The following is a 17,513-nucleotide window of genomic DNA, read 5'->3' on the forward strand; positions in this document are numbered from 1 at the left end:
GGGTGAGCTTTTGTCCGGTGAACTTTTTTCCGGTGAGCTTCAGTCCGGTAAGCTTTTGTCCGGTGAGTTTTTGTCCGGTTACCATGTTGCTCACCACTCTTCCAAGCGGTAGTTAGTGAAAGTGCAATAGTTGCTGGATCACCCCTTCCAGCTCGGGGGCTAACTTCCGAGTAACTGCGGTAGCATAAAGCGTCCAGGAATAAAGGTGACGCGGACCACGCACTTCTTTCATTCTTAACAGAAGCATTGTATTTATTGTTCTTGCTGACATTTAAACTGGATGCTATACTTCGTTTCAGCTTCGGTCCGAGCGCGGCCGATGTTATGAGCCGAAGGGCCAATCAAACTGCGAAAGAGGCACAACGTCATGGCATGCTCTCTGCAGTTGACAGGACCAGCCGGTATTCGCCGTCTCTCTGCGCGTGCTCCTCAGCGGGCTAGTCTTATCAAGCGCAGACAGCACGCCATGACGCTGTGCTTTTTGCGGTGTTTGATTGGCCCTTCGGCTCATAACATTGGCCGCGCTCGGACAGAAGCTGAACCGAAGTATAACTTCAAGGGACCGCTCACTCTAAGCCGATAAGATTCGTAGTGAATGCGGAAGTGCGGTCACTGCTTTGATAACGCGCCTTACTAAGGGAAAGGGCACACATTATGTGCTGTCCACGCTTAAATAGCGGGAAAGCATAGAAGCACCGCGTTAAATCCGAAGATATCCCTACCTAAAGTGGCTATGCTGGTACGGAAAAATCCAGGTAAGAGGAAGAAAAATATCGTTTTAACGTCGCTTACTCGTGCGAAAACTCAAAACTCCGACTTCGTGAAAAAACAAAATTCTATATAATTATATATATATAGCAGAAGTCAAGGAGTTGAAATCCTGGCTCCGCGGTTCATTTTGAATTTCAGCGGGTTCGTGAAACTTTGATTCATTTGATCAAGTACGGTTCATTCATCTGCATATTCTCGATTATTTCCTCTTTGCCATACGCACCCATACTGAAAAGAATACAACTTGATTTTTTAGCTATTTAAAAAAAAGCTTCATTTGCTTTTCATTTCTCGTTTTGCCGTTACGTAACTTGCGAACGACGAGCGAAGTGTAAGATAAAAAGAAAAGCTAATTAACGCTCGAATTCGCTCCGAAGAGCATTGTACCTTTTGCTCGTGTTGAGCCTCATCTAAATCTTCCTTTCTTGACGGGTCTTTGATTTAAATGCAATATAATTAATAAGTGTGGTGTTTGTACGTTTATACAGCCGGAAGTTAGTCTGACTCAATGGGCGAATTTCTCTCTCAGCTGTATAGATGCGGAATCCGGCCAGTGCAGTACAATCGCTTGGCCGGGGTCTTTAACGTGCACCACGCAGTGGTGATACACGACCGCACACCTTGACGATGCTCATCCAGATCGAAACGGGCAGGGGTGGGGATTGAACCCAGGATCCTTGGATACTACAGACCTAAGCTCTCGCTCTATGCCCTCCGAGCTCCGGTGCGCTGGGACACTCGACCGCCGATTCTCCCGAAATACAAAACAACGCATATAAAATTTGGTCTAGTTAAATTTGTATCACAAAATGATGCTCTGTCAACTCTGAAGCCACTTGACTTATTCAATCTTTGGCGCCATTTCCGGAAATAACCGATGCACCCCTGATTATCCTTGGGCAATGAATACCAATTAAAAAAAAAAAAGTTTCATAGGGGAATGAAAGGACACCAAGAAAGTTAAAGAGTACTTGTAGTTTACTGAAACCACATTGTATTTATAGTACTTTACATGGAGTACATTGCACCCGGTGTACTTACTGCTTTTCGTATAGTATATAACTTGTCATTTACTTTGTTTTTAGACGTACTTTACCCAACTTACTACTTTTCTCAAAGTATATGATTTCTCATTTACTTTGGTTTTGGATTTACTCTACTCAACACTGCTCCTTAATGGCTGTAGTCGATTGTTTGTTTTTTTGTACTTCTCTTTCGAATTTGCTCCTGTGACTTCCGGCATCTCCGCAACAATGTGTTGTTGGCAGCCTGCCCTTTGTTGTACATACCGATGCCTTCCCTCTTTTGTTCTCCCCCGACGTCAGTTGACTTTCTCATGAATGCAGTGCTTAAAGTTCAAAGAGTCATAGCGAAAACAGATGGCTTACTAGGTTTCACTTGCAAAGTGATCTAGCCGAAATCAGCGAGTGGGTTTTCAAGACAAAATTAATTCAAGATTGAAGGAATAAGAGACACGCAGGACAAATACAAACACAACCACATCCTTCAATTATACTTTGTTTCAGCTCAAGTCCATCCACAGCCGACGCTACGAGCTGATAGGGACCAATCAAGCTGTGTCAAATGCGCAAGTCATTAGGTATTTTGGAGCGTGAGCTACGCTGGCCGAGGTGAAGCAGTTTCGCGTGGCTGTCAAAGAGCCGTGCTGCGCAAGCGCGACGAGCAGCGACGCGCACAGCTGGCGCGCCGGAGCCGCTGCCGCCGCGCACGCCTCGCCGGTCTGCGCGTGCGCGAGGAGCAGTGACGTCAGACGGCGCACAGCTGGCGCGCCGGAGCCAACGTTACTGTGGTGTTCGTCATTCTTCAACTTGTCCGTCGTTTTTTAGCGCTTTTACCTCCTATTCATGAATAACCAACTAGCCCAAGTACACACCCTTCTATAGATTACCTCAGTTGTGGAACTCAAGCGGAAGCAGACAGCAAGCAACCTACTTTTGCGGTGCTCCTGTGGATTCCTATGTAAAAAAAAAGAACGCGCGCCATTTTTTGCCTTTAATCGGAGAACAGGAATGGCCTCATAACTATAGTGTTGTAGCAAAAAGGAGGTAACTTTATTAACATTATAGAAAATTAAAGACGTTTACAATTCTCTGTAATGCCGAATTAGAGCGCAGCTCTTGAGGAGGAGGAAGAAAGGGTATACCCCTCCTCCCCCTCCCCTCCTCCTCGGCTGGTGACCTCCCATTTAGCGGAAAATTTTCGCAAACATTTTCCGCTGAATTTAGCGGGGAAATACTCCCGTTAACTTTAACGGGAAATCTAGCCAAAAAATTTTCGCACCAAATTTAGCGTGAAATTAGGGAGTTTTCGTAGACCGCGCCTCCACCTCCGCTAAGCCCTCCGCAACGAAGTAGCCGCTACTGCGCCTGCGCGCCGATGGCCTCGACAGCCGAATTCCGGGTATCGCAGCGAGTTGCGGAGAGCGGTACAGCGGAAACGATCTACGAAAACTCCCTATTTACCGAAAATTTTCCCGTTAAATTTATCGGAAAGCTTTTCCCATTAAATTTAGGGGAAACAATTTTCCGCTGAATTTAGCGGGAAAATTTACCCTTATGCAACGCGCGCGGTTACGCCAACCCCAACCCGGGAGCGGTCGCATAAGAGCTGCGCTTTAAAATGAAACCGCTTTAGCTACAGTATTTTTACATATCAGTGAGCGATGTTTAACTTCCGGTATTCCGGGCCCAGCCCTACGTTCCGTAGGAAGTGTGTCAATGCAAGCGGCAAATTTAAGCAAAATAAAAGTCTGAAAGAGAACTTGTTTAAGGAGCCCCAGACATCCCGATGACGCTAATGTTGATAATCTGCGAGATCCATACTCTACTAAAGTAGCTCCCATTTATGGGCGGTTGAAACAACTACAACACTAAAAGTGCTTCCCTTTTTATTATTGTGCTGAATTTATTGGGCGGTAAGGGTTTTCGAATTTTCTTCCATTTTAAAAGTTTTCGCCAAGAGTGAGAAATGGGCTTGTTGGCACATCGTTCAGGTGGGACGCCAGAGATCGTGGGGCTACCCTGATCGCTTTCTTCAGGAGGAGGCCGAAACACTATAGTTTCTAAGATTAAGAGGAAAAAAAGAATTATGGGGAAGCAACCAGGTCCAGAAAGAAAAGTGAGACCCGTCGTGACACCTTCACACAAGAGGTTTCACACAACCTAAAAAAAGTGGCGTCGTATTTTGATGCGCCGGCAGAAACAATACCTCGAGAGAATTGTATGAGTCATTCAACAGCAGAATGCAAGGAGGTGACAGATGCATAAGTGTCCCGACAGTTTACTTAACAGGTAAAACATTTGAATTCCTGCTTGAGAACCCCGATTCGATGTATAAATAGTTCGTGTTGTTTCGATAAACAGCGAGCTGAAAGTAGCGCCGGTCTTGTGTCTCCTACTTTCTGTTCTTGTCTTGCAAAACTTTTGTACAAAAAAAAAAGTTTTCGAGCTTGCAGATATAAGACGTTTACAGGTACCGGGCCTCTTGGCGCCGCCATGCATATGCCGAGCTCAGCACAAACGCCGAATTTGGGACAAGTTCGTATTTCTTGACGATTGCTTTCGAAAGAGTTGGGGCGCTAACAGGGCTGTGTTCCAAATCTAACACAGATGGATCCGACCCTGGAGTAAAGCGCCAGACACATGGACGGCAGAATCGTCCGATCCGACGTCCGATCCGACGTCCGATCCGACAGTCCGAACGCAGCTCCGAATCACCGCACGCGACAGTTTGAGACAGACGCTTCCGACCTTGCATGCGACGCGACGATCCGTTCGGCTTCACCCAAGAGATCCAAGCGCTCCAGTGGAGGTTCGCGTTCCCATACAGATCTCTGGTCTCAGGGTAACGGTTCAGCTCTCACGAGCGAAATTAGGAGCTCGTTCTAGCTGGCGCGTCCATTCTTTGCTGAGGCCATCTTTCTCGGATGGGCCAGCGGGATTCACACGTCCGGCTTCCCGTCGCCCGTCCCGTTTTCTTGTTCGTTCCTCCAGACCCAGTACGTCATCATGACGTTCGCGCCAGCGAAGGGGGGGGGGGGGGGGGGGGGGGGGGGGGGGGAAAGAACTGGAGATTGAAGCTAACGAACACACGCTGGTATTCCATTTCCCATGTATTTTGTCAATAAGGGCAACGTGGGCGTTATTTTGTTTCCATGCCGCTACTAGAAGCTCGTTACATGGCACGTAAACAGCGTCCCGTTCAGGATCATGGCCCGGGCTCGGGGGGGGGGGGGGGGGCACGCCCCGATGCTTTCCCGTAGTCTACGCCTATGCTCTCATTGACTGGACGCTTCCGACAGTCCGTCCGCCGTGCGAAACTATCTGGCACGTCGGACACACGCCGGATTGCCGATCCGACGTCTGAAGCGACCAAACTTTTCGGATCAGGCAGTCGTATTGCCGGATCGGACGACGGATCGGATGGATTTTTCACGCATTTGTCTCGGGCTTAAGATCGTGTAAATTTTAAAATACGGCCACAATAAACGCCACTTCGTTTATTGTTAGTCTTTGTTACGTTACAGTGTGCCCCGCGCTTTATTGAAGAAGGTGACGTAAATATGATGACGTCGAGATGCCCCCAAGGCCTGTGGGCATGCCCGCAGTCCTCGCGTTGGGCAAACACCGAGGTGTGGGGACAACAAACGGGTTCCTCGTCAATAGGAGACGAGGCCTGCTTATGACGTCATCGTTTGTGGATCTTCGCCCCTCCCCAAGCGGCAAACGCACTCTCGACGAGGGCTGCCGCAAAGTGGTAGACGCGTCCTTCTTGGCGTCGCCCCTTGTTAGCGTCGCGCTCGCTGTGAGACGCTGCACGCGAGTCGCGCTGTCGATGTTGCTGACGCAGGATATGTGGCGCTGCTGGGATTCACTATTGATGACGCCTGGAAGAAAGCAAGCTACACAGGCCTGATCTTCTAAGTGGTGTTGGTAGAACGCGCTTGGCCGCTCTCAGACACAAATGTGTAAACGTATACTCTTTCGAACCCAGGCATGTACCTTTCGTCGCTATGGAGTTCTCGACCGCCGCCTCTGCTGCTGCTGCTGTTAATTTTTCTCCCGAGGATTCCAAACGCAGGTGAGCGGTGTATTTCGATGGTCGTTGCTCCCCTAAATTAAATATACTATATTTGTTTGCTCTACCGACTACACTCGTTTAAAAGTTAAAAATTATGATGTGCAAACTATATTACTAATACTTTTTTCTTTCAAGATCGTTCAATATAATAACACGTAAGAAATTTTGTCAATGACATTCTGTTAATGAGGAATTTTTTATGATGCAAGGTACTTTTGGGGGCTAGAATAATAAAGCACGCATTTTGCGAGGTACACTCTAACAAAAAATCTGGTCGTAAAAGAACCCTGGGGGGTTCTTCGGCTTGTCCAAAATTTGCAACCTAAAAAGTTATTTTCCGTACCCCCTAAAGGGTCCTTTGTAAAGAACCTATGAGTCCTTCTTTTAAGCTTCTTTTATGATGCGAAAGAGCTCTTCTTCGCCCAGTTCCCTTTTTACCTTCTTACTGCGCTAGGTGGCGATAGTGCTTGAGGCGAAACCGTTCTTCACAAACTGAAAGACTTCTTAAGGCTTCAAAAACGAGCCTTTTTTATATAGAGTACGTTGTGTATTGGAATGTTTTATCGGCGGTTTATGCACTGGATATACGAATTATGCGCCACGAGAAGACTATCGATTTCTCCGCAAAATACGATGCTTATGGCAAATATATGTCTTCGTGATTTTCACAACCGAAGACTCTCGGGAACTTTAGCGTGTTCACTGCCCAGCGAAGCACTCTGGGACGACTACTTGTAGGTTTGTTTTTGAGTGTTTTCGTCAATGAGGAGCCCGACTAGTACCACGCCCCGGCATCTCAAGGAGCCAGGCTTTTTACCACTGATACCTTCTGCTACCGAATAACATTCGTTTGGGGTTTCGGGCGAACCATATGCCGCTCTATAGAGTCACTGAATGTTCCTAGAGTATCGAATTTCATTCAGTCGTCTTACCGGAAGTCAATCCCGCAGAATCCAATTCTGATTGACTGGTTTAGCCCGCGGCAAAAGTTATCACTCGGCCATTTTGGAGATGAGCCCAAAACTACAAAGAACGTATCTAAAACGTTTTTACGTTGCCACGGGTACGGCGGGTACACGCGGGTGGGAGCTCAGGCGCCGATGAGTTAGGACCGAAGGGAAAGTGCGTTTTCTCTAGATGTTTTATATCAACTAGCCGCTAATCTGGTTCGGCAAAGAAGAGTGCCGGCTCCTTTGCACGCTCCGGTTGCGTTGGTGCTGCGTTTCAAACTCTAAAGGCCTCAGGCGCTAAGCCTAACACTCGACTTCGATCTGTTTCGAGGCGAGAAAAAAAAACGAGACAGCGAGGAGCAACTCATACACCACTCGGAACGAAGGAATTAACTTTAATAATAAAAAAAAAACAATGTCGCCACAGGCCATTAAAGTTGATTTAAGACTGCGCACGATAACGAACGCTACACTGTACGCGCTTTGCGACTGCAGCGCCGCGACTCGGTTCTGAAACGAAGCTTGTGAGTTCCGGTGGCCTGGGAACGTTCAATGAGTCTATGCCATGCCACAACCACGTGACATGTTAAACTACGGTAAACTCCGGCGAAATATTGATAGGCACCGATTTGCCCTAATATTGACCCGACACATCAATAGACACAGTGCACTAGTAAGCACACAAGAACAGCAACTAAGTTTTTTTTGTTTTGTTTTCGCGAAGTTATTCAAGTTTCAATTTTGATCTGAGAGGCCGAGGGCTCTACTGGCAACAATCTCGAACGTCGACCACTTCATTGCGTATACACTCTTGATTTAGAACCGAGAAATATATTTGTTGATTAGTTGTGCTCTTTTGAGAAATTGTAGTTTTTTTTTTTTTTTTTTCACATAGATGATTAACAATAATATGTTTAATTTTGACCGACCAGTGTTTATTGCCTATCCACAATAAATATATCATGTAAATTTAATTGCAAAGGTTTTTTTTTCACCTCGATTTTATATTGTTTTGCGGATGATAGTGAATTGAGAACGAAAGGAGCTCGTATTGCGTCTGTGTGTTTTGTTTTTCTGCTGACGCCATATTTTAATTTCAAATGCATTTTGTTTTTCCAGATATGTGTCACAGCCACACACAGCCAGTGCCTACGAAGCCCCCCTCAGGTAGATTACTTCGCACACCGGCTTCATGAGATACGAAACTTAACGACCCCGAATGTGGGCGAGACTTAAAATAATTCCAGGCAATAGAGTGTTCCTTTTTCCCCTCAGCATAGTTTAGTGTGGTGTTCGTGTAATATTTGAGGCTTGTTCTTTATTTACAAACACGAGCCGTCTTTTGTCACCCGAGAGTCCTGCGGTCGGTCCGTTTCATATGCTCGGTCCAGACCTTCCCCGAGCATATGCTTGAGTTAGGAAGCATAGTGTAAGGCGCAAACAACAACGGACACAAGAAAGAAGACACACACACTGACCTTTCTTGCTGGAATCACAGTTGTGCGCCTTAAAGTAAAAACTAAAAAGAAAAAAAAAATTAAAAATAAAAAATAATTTAAGGTAGCAGATATTCTCATTGCCTTTTGTCGCGGCCTCCAGACAACAGCCCTTCTTCGCTGCTGTTTAAATCCAACAATTTGACCTTCGTACTTTTTCGATAGTAGCGTGCTACGATTTTAAGCGTTTTCCGAATTTCGCACATTTATCTGTTGGTTTCCCTCACACATGTTTCAGCCTTCAAGGCTCAAATACACGCGCAAAAAAAAACAAAACAAACAATCCCATAACAACTCTACTTCATCTCCTAAAAAAACAGCATTATTGTATTTTTATTTTACAGAAATCGCGGATATACTTTTAACAACAAAAACAAAAGTCAGAGGACCCCTAAGCACTTTTGAGTTCTGAATGCAAAAGCATGAACATCGTTCCTCCGCCCTCTTAGCCAGTCCGCGGCGTAATGACGTGGACGGCCGAGCGGGCGCGTTCGGGAAGTTGCCGCGTCGCGCTGCGCTGAGCTCGGCCGTGCGACCTCTCCGGAGTGTGCCCGGGCCGGCTCTGGCTCTGCTGACACTGCTGCCTCCTTTTACCGGCAGCCGCGCCGCTGCGTGCGCTGCGCCGCCATGGAGAGGGCTTCTCCGGTGGCTTTTTTTGGAACTACGCCGCACGAGAGCCAATGGGAGCCTCGTTCCGTGATGACGCACGCCAGCCAATGGGAGCATAATCCATCAGAAATCGGCTTCACTAGGGAGAGGAGATTTTAGGTGCCGTTTGGCCAACGTCTGGCGTGCTTTCAAAGCTGATGACGTCGGTTCGCTCCATGGGACAGTTAATGCTTTCGCGCTGAAACCCTGCTGGCTACCTTTGCGCAGTAAATTATATCGTTCTCCGAGAAAGGGTTGGTAGGGGCGACTTCTGCATCTTTCCAATTCCGTGCGTTTTTCGCACGGAATTTTTTCGCACTTGTGTTCCAGCCTTTATTCTCGACATATCAGAGCGGAAATCGCCTTTTTGGAGCTTTACTCTCATGCGATGGCGCCTCTTTCGGACACCCTGCCTCAAGCACGGTCTCGTTGCCTTCCAGCGTGCATTGGTTGCGCGAGCACGGTCGAAGCTAACGAGACGCCTAAATGTTATTGAAGCCAAGAAGCTCGCCTTTGAGGCAGGACAACAGCTGAAATGCGTCCCTTCCGTTTCTATCCTGTGACGACACGCAATATGCATGTAATGAAATTCTAATTCTAATTTTCTGGTCTCCATGGTAACTGACTCGGCAATATCAAACAATGCGGAGCGCGAGTTCGTCTGCTTCCTGAGCAGGCGTTGTGGTGACGTCACAAAGGCGCCGAGCTCTGATTGGCTCTGAATGAAGGATAGTGGGTAGACCTCAAGGAAGCTTGCATTGAGGTGTACCCACTCTCCTTCCAATCAGAGCCAATCAGAGCTCTGTGTTCTGACGTTCCCATAACACCGAAAGAAGCAGACGAACTTGTGCTCCGGATAGTATTTCATATGTACCGACCATGTTAACAATTACTTCCTTTTTTTATGCAGTTCCTTCGCTGACACGCTACGTTAACGTATTTCTCTTGTCGGACTACTCACACTGCAACTTGTTTAAGACTATCGGAGATCAGCGCCTTTACATGACGGTTCTGCTGAATGGAGTAAGTAGAAAAAATCATTAGCCCCGCAGTTAAAAATATAGAACAAACAAAAGTGTACGTCGTTGTATTTTCAGTGATAGGTAGCAGACCTTTAGACACTGATAATGAATTGTACTTTTTAAAGGCCCCGATTGGTTGCATGAAAAGCCAGACATACTAAAAAAGAAAGACACGCGTTTATTTTATTGTAGATTTGCCGCCTTATTTTGCCTCTCTTTGACGTAGGGGACCACATTAATGCTCTCTACGCCATTTACGAACTGTCGAAAATACATGCTTAAATTATTTTGCCTGCTGGTACCTCGGATCGCTCTATACTTATGCATTTATGATTTGGTCATGGTGTTGATGTATGATTCCTACCTTTCCACGACGCATTTTCTCGAAGACCACAACAAATGTGTCTAGGCTTTGCTTTTTGTGAATTAAAGAGGCTCCGCGATATTTGAGGGTCAGCGCACTTGCGTGACATTGGATTCAGAAACACTCTACGACAGTAAGAGAAATGGGGTTACTCCAGCGTGTAAAGGACTGACATGTCCCAAGTAAGGGGTGACCATGCATCCGTCTCTATTTTTTTTTTCCTTTTTTTCAATGGAGCTTTACGTCTTATTTTCGTGGGAACGTGCCCGCATAGTTGCCAAATGCGTTCTAAGCGAATGGAAGGAATCTAAAAGAATACATAATAAATGTTATAAAAATAAACATTGTATGAACACGTTTCTTCCCGAAGAGTCAATTTAAAGCTGTTTCTGCGGTTCCACCTGTCAATACGTTCTGCTCGCGCACTGCAGTTTTCTACGTTACTATATGTGACATCCTTATGTTTTGTAAAAAAAATATATAAAAAAAATTAAGAAGAAAGGTGCTTCCGTGCTCATCTAAACGAAGAACCTCGAAGTAGTAGCAGAGCTTCCTTTATTTTTTGGCTCCGCACCTCCCTTTCCCGCTCTCAACAGTCCCCCCCCCCCCCCCCCCTCCCCCTTTTTAGGTGCCTAAGGTGGCTCATAGGGGCCACCTTTGGCAGCTAACCTCAGCTTTCCTTAAAGAAACCTACAGAGTGCCGCCTCCCCCTCCCCCCCCCCCCCCTCAACTTCTCATGTAACTTGTAAGTAACGCTAGTAGCCGGACGAGATTCTAAAGTTTCATAATAATCGTTCTCTTTTTTACAAGTTAAAAATAATTTTCTGAAACTTTCGATGGTAAAATTAGGTTAATTCGCTGAACTTGGTGCGCTATTCACCCCCATGTATTCCTGGGTTTCGACAGCCGCCATTTTCTCATTAGAAAGTTCGGAAAATCGCTTAAACTTTTTAATCAGATAACGGTTTGTTTGGAAGCCTTGGTATCTGGTCCAGACCGCGAGCGCTACATTCTGGCAACGTGAAATCTATTTTTGGGTAAAGAAAACTTAAAACACTAACGTCTCTTTTTGTGTGGACACCCTGGACTTGGGCTGCCCACATGAGCCAAGCAGGTAACGTCGAACCGCCTCATTTAGTTTTTATCCAGGCGATGCGTACTACAGCTGCATCTCAAGTTGGGCATGCCCACACTTTCTGACGCGTGCCTACATGAGACAATATTGCCATTTTGATTATTACCTAAATTTGCATATCTTGTTAGATAAAGAAAACCTTAAAAAATCTTATATTAATTGCTCATTCAACGTGTGGAAAATGAAACACAAAACGTTGTACACTTCTATCTCATTTCTGTAGGCCAGATAATCGGGATAGCCAGCATGAGCCGGCTACAGACGCAAAGTTTCAGAACAGATATACCGCGAACTGACGAACATGTTTGGATTTTAATGACTGTAATTTTGTTGCGTATATATTTATACAGAAATAAGTTAGTTAGCTCCAATGGGCGACGTGTTTCTCGGCTGTAGTTGAGCAATTTATTTAGTTTTTCAGCCTGAGTTCTTTAACGTGCAACACCACGCAATATAGTGATACACGACCGCACGCCGGTACGATGTCCATCAAGATCGAAACGGGTAGAGGTGGTGATTGAAAACGGGATCGCCGGGTTCTGCAGCGCAAGCATTCGCTTCCCGTGCTCCGAGCTGGTCTACGGATTTCACCTTCAAACTCAACACTCCTACAACAAAATTCCACCCAAAGTAAGACTTATCTCACTACGGCTGAGTGGCAAGATTGTATGTAACGAAGTTCTACGAACCCGAAATATCGCTCACAATTTAAGTTACATTCGTCAGTCATTTCGTATGACATTAAACAAATGTCTTATGTTCAACCTCCGCAACGTCCATTCAATCTTAGCAGTATCAGCAGAAAGTCCAAGTTGATGCACGCGGGGAATGCACGATAGCCGAAGTTCGGCACAACCTCGTTTAACCGAGGTGGAACCAGTCTTGTACGCGCAACCTGGAAAAAAGAAGCAATGGCTTACGCTTATTACAGCTACATTTACTCTTAGTTAAAAAAAAAGTATTTAATTATTTTATAGGGTGTCCCAATTTACCAGGCTCGTTCTAAAATGTACCGTAAAAATTGGCGCCTGCACGTAGCAATTTAAACTTTTCGTCAAAAGTGTATTTCAAAGGTGGGTTTTGTTTTTGTAAAATTACAAAGCATAGTCTTCTCTCTGTAATAAATAGTGCCAAGAAACTCACTGGGCTCAACGGCGGGTGGCGACGCAGACGACCACGTCAAGTAGCGGGGCGGGTTTGGCGCTCGTATTGACAGATGGCGCTACGTCCTTAACGAGATTGTTCGCGACCACCATGGTTTATTCGAATGAACATAATCTTCTTGAAATGTACCTTTGGTTAAAAAATAAATTTGGGCAATAAGAGCGTAACTTAAAGAAGAAAAAAAACGCGTTTGCATAACGACGACGCTTTTGCTGCCAACGGATTCCGTCTGCGTGTCGTCTGCTTCCTTCGGCTGGTCGGCCTCACCTTCGTGCACTGCTACAGACGCCGTCTATCAATACGCGCGCCAGACGCACCCCGCATTTCGACATGGTCGTCTGCTTCGCCGCCCATTGTTGAGCCTGGCAAGCTTCTTGGCCCTATTGTTTAGACAAAAGAGTTACGCTTTGTAATTTTACAAGAAAAAAAAAAAACGACCTGTGAAATACAGCTTTGACGAAAAGTCTAGATTTTTATGCGCAGGCGTCGATTTTTACGGTCCATTTGAGATCGAGACTGGTGACATTGGACACCCTATATTACTCGAGGAAAAAAAAAGTAATTGGCCGTTACTTGAAAAAGTCACCGCTTCTTTTCCCATAACTTCGAATTTTCACTGACTGATCTTTCTGCCGGTTTGAAAACGCGTCTTTCGTACTTTCCATTATTCGATTAAGATAACCGCGTTATAACATTCTTCTCTTCTTAATGCACCAATTTTTTCACCCAATCCAGCAAGATTTAAGAGCGTTGCGGATGCGAAGTTTGCGGATGCGGATCAGATGCGGATGATCAAACTGTTATGCACGCAGGGCTCTATAGCTATGACGCACTAGCAGAGCGAGTGCAAGCCTCCGAGGCATCTCATTATTTCCTCGCAGCCAAACAGATTGCATCGATAGACGCCGAACGACCAATCAGAGAGCAAAAAGCGTGAAAAAATAGGCCACCCCCTGGTTTTTTTTATAGCTGTCAGTTATCATGTAGCTTTCTTTTATTTTGTAATTAATCATTTTCATTACGGCGGAATTTTTTTTGCCCGTCTCGGCATATTTAAGGTTATTACTCGTCGATATCATTAACATCTCTGGTGTGTTTTTTTTCTTCTGTAGGTGAGAGCAACGTACAGCGGACTGCCACACCATCTGAGACTCAATTTGAGGCTGGTTGGAATCAGCTGCCTAAGTGTAAGATGTCCTTTTCGCTCAGGCCTCAGCCCGAGTGGAGTACACGCATGGGGGGGGGGGGGGGGGGGGGGGGGAGCGGGGGAGCGTATACTTGCCGCATCGTGACGCACTCGGCGATCGGCACCATACTTCAGTGATGTTGCAGCCTCAGCAGTACGGGGGTATTTTGCCTAAACGCCATTCGCCCGTTAGTTGGCATGCAGACGATTAGTTATTGGCATCGCCTGTGGTGTCGACGAAACGCACAAGCACGGCGAGTGGCACCGTCGGGGACAGAGCTCAATCAGTACGAGCAGGGACGTATTCAAGCAGCATAAACTCATGCTTACTAGGTTCTGTGTTTCCTTTTGAATTCGCCCTGGCGACGTTCACTAAAGTCATTCTGGCCGCCGACAGGAGCGGCTTCTTGAAAACCGGCTACTCTTAAACCCGAATAGAGACCGTTACCCATTAACTTTGAATGCCAGTGAAAGCTCCTCTATGCAATGCAAGCTTTCAGCCTCCTCGGAGCAAACTGCATGTTTTTTTTTTGTTTTTTTATGTTTTACAGCAAAGCTGTATAGGACTCGCCAGGTGGAATTTCTTCTTGTCCGTCGAGAGACATCCCACGCGCGCGCCTAATCACCGTCCGCGAACGCCCTATCATTTATCATGTGGTTTTGACACTTGTTTCAATAAGAAAACCACAAAACAAGTGACTAAATCACGTGATAGATTATAAGGCGAGCGCGAACGATGATAAGCACGTAGCGCTCCCCGCATACGTTTCGCGGTAAAGATTGCAATTGCATGAGCTGCCGCAGCAACGGCAGCATACGAAGCATTTCATACATATATATATATACATATATATATATATATATATATATATATATATATATATATATATATATATATATATATATATATATATATATATATATATATATATATATATATATATATATATATATATATATATATATATATATATATATATATATAAGTTTTGCTACAGTGCATTTATCTTTCGTTTGTCAATCATTTGGTATAGACCCTCTTGCTGTTTGCGAACATGAGCAGCCACTTGCGTCCGAAGTGACTTCTGGTCGCACCATCTTTGTCAACCTGTTGCGCTCGCTTATGTCCCCAGTGCTAGAAGGCATAAATGCTACATGAATAGCAAATTTGCAGATTTAACGAGGGCCTTCGGCTGTACAATATTACATCTTGGAGGAGTGAAGTTGGTTTACACGAATACTCGAAACATTTGAAAACATCTCGCAGTCCTTCGTTCTTTTGGCGTTCACCTGAAGTTGGATAGACTTTTTATCGTCATTTCAAGCAGCAGTGTGAAGGTGGCCTTTGTTTATCATTTTTATTAAGCGAAAGTTCTCCGGGATGTCAAAAACTGGAGCACCACCTGGTGACGCTTGCCGTGCAAAAGGGTCTATAGTGCAGTGGGCAATCGTTGCAGGGGATACCACAGCTTCGCTGTCCAACCACCTTTACAGCGTAAATTAAAGCCTTATTCTTTAGTTAATCTTAGAATTACGTAAATAATTAAAACGGACGGTGTGCGTCCCCAAAAAGCTTGCTTCTCTCCATCAAGGGTCGTAGTGCTGGAAAGCTCGCTTTCTGCCTTCTTGGCAAAATGCGTTTTGTTCGTGAATCGTCGACGGGAGTGACCAAAAGCGTCGTCCTGGTCGACCTTTCACGATGGACCAAACACTCACTGTGATTTTATGAGTATGATGAATTCTATATTTAATCATGGAGACAAAGGAACCGCGACTACTGCGGCCGGCGCAGTCGGTCCCAGCGAAAAAAAAGTCGAACAAGCTGAAACAAAAATTTTTTTTTCGTGCATAGAAATTTACAGGGCCAATTGTCCCAGCGTGAATTCCGCTGAGTGTTCAAACCGGAAGTATTCGTCAAGCGTAATGGCATGCTTTCGAAATCCGTGCGCTATCATCGCGCAAGCGGGTGAAATAAATGTAGTTGGAAACGTGCAAACGTCGGCGCCTCAAGGTATACCTTCGTAAATGTTGAGTTGTGAATGTTTGGAAAGTGTTAAGAAAAGGGAACTCTAAAGTGCGTCTTGACTCTGCGTGATCGATGGTACATGTTGAACGTCTTCTCAGACAGCTGTCAATCCAATTACGCGTCCGAGGAGAGCTCGACATTGTTAGAAATAGACGAAACTGGTCCCACAAGTATATAACGTTAGTGGCGACGACCATGAAGCCATATTCACACTACTCGTAAACAATACAAAAGAAATAACGTAATTATCTGCGGGCGCGCCTCAAGAATGCTCCCAGTATCTTCGTTTCCTACAAATGTACGTTTCGTACATTTCTGCATCTCTGCAGACAGTCTTTGCATTCCCAATGTGTCGGGACAGTCATACATGGAAGAACCACCCCTCAGCCAGTCCGACGGCAGGCCGTCTTTTGTGCGATGTTACCAGCAGCGTTACCGTGGTTCTAAAGTGAAAAGTCGTCATCTCTCCTGCCGAGAACGTAACTTTCATGTGTCACCCCTTATTAAGTGTCCCTTGCTGTGTACTCAGCGTATGTGGAGACTAAACAAAAATAGAAAGAAAACGACATGAAAACGATAAACATGTTCTTGCGACGATGTGGCGTTTTTCAGGAGTCTGAACAGAAGAGGATATATCAAACCAGCATCGATGCAAATGGCGAGTTGGATGGGAATAGTGCTCTGTGGGGTTTAAAGAGACATGCAAAGGAAAACCAGAAACAGTTTGAAAATGCTACGGTCATCGTTATGCTAACGTCGTAAGTAATGGAGAAGCAATTGACATCTCCGTGGCTGTATCGAGATCTAAACTGAAAACGACCTGTTTTTGTTACAGGTACTACTTCCAGGATCGGTCTCAAGCTGGTAATGTATTTCAGTTACTGATTCCCCTATTCATACATAGTCTCGAAGAGAATGGTGTGAACTAAAGTAACTGCACAGGCGAGCTGGTCCATACTGACATGCTAATCCAGGAGTGGCGGAAAACTTATCAGCCAGAACTTTTACGCCCGACCGCCAGGATCGCGACATCCGACAGCATGAGACATCGGCTTTTGTGATGTAATTTGTTGCCACTTCGGAACCTCTTTCGATGCGTGGACGGAATAGGAGGTTAATCACGCCAGTCTGAGGCGCGTTCTAGGCGCTGTAGCTAGTGGCGCTCTGAGTACCTGCCGTCTTCACGTTGTACAGGGAATACAGGTCCTACCTCCTGGATAACAAGGCCTATACGCCTCGCAAGTGGGCTCATTTTCGTCTTCTGCGCATGAGAAAGGAAGTAGCGGTGACGTTAGAACGCCCAGCCCTGATTGGCTGATCCTATCTGAGCGTCGTCTGCTCCTTTGCAATGTCGTCTGCTCGCAACGTCGTCTGTGTCTGTCTTACCTTTCCTGCGACTTTCGGAAGTGCAGGCCTTTACGAGCGAGCTCGACTTCGCCTTTCATGGAGGGCAGACGAAATAACTCGAGCGGTACGTTGTTTTTGTCTAACAACTAGCAGACGCGCATCAAGGACGGAAGTCGAAGGACTCACTGGCGAGGTGTCCCGAGGCGCCGAGGTTTGTTTGCGAAGAACCGAGAGTGAGCGTGTTAGTGTCCGCAAGTTCCCTCCCAAATACTTTTTCCCTCCTTTCGTGTGCGGCGAGACTCCT

At 45.8% G+C, this 17,513-nt stretch overlaps 1 protein-coding gene across 1 annotated transcript in view; it reads left to right on the forward strand.

Annotated features, from left to right (window-relative positions):
* Window positions 1-5,753: 5,753 nt before the first annotated feature.
* Window positions 5,754-17,513, forward strand: part of LOC121837599 — a 39,794-nt gene continuing 28,034 nt past the window's right edge. Inside the window, exons 1-6 of the mRNA XM_042293252.1 lie at window positions 5,754-5,871; window positions 7,941-7,988; window positions 9,876-9,988; window positions 13,763-13,837; window positions 16,475-16,620; window positions 16,698-16,726. Coding sequence (XP_042149186.1) covers window positions 5,787-5,871; window positions 7,941-7,988; window positions 9,876-9,988; window positions 13,763-13,837; window positions 16,475-16,620; window positions 16,698-16,726 — 496 coding nt within the window. The 5' untranslated portion in view covers window positions 5,754-5,786. The remainder of the gene's footprint in view (window positions 5,872-7,940; window positions 7,989-9,875; window positions 9,989-13,762; window positions 13,838-16,474; window positions 16,621-16,697; window positions 16,727-17,513) is intronic.

This window comes from Ixodes scapularis, unplaced genomic scaffold, assembly GCF_016920785.2.
Source record: "Ixodes scapularis isolate PalLabHiFi unplaced genomic scaffold, ASM1692078v2 PGA_scaffold4__175_contigs__length_147842914, whole genome shotgun sequence".
In the NCBI taxonomy this organism is placed as follows: domain Eukaryota; kingdom Metazoa; phylum Arthropoda; class Arachnida; order Ixodida; family Ixodidae; genus Ixodes; species Ixodes scapularis.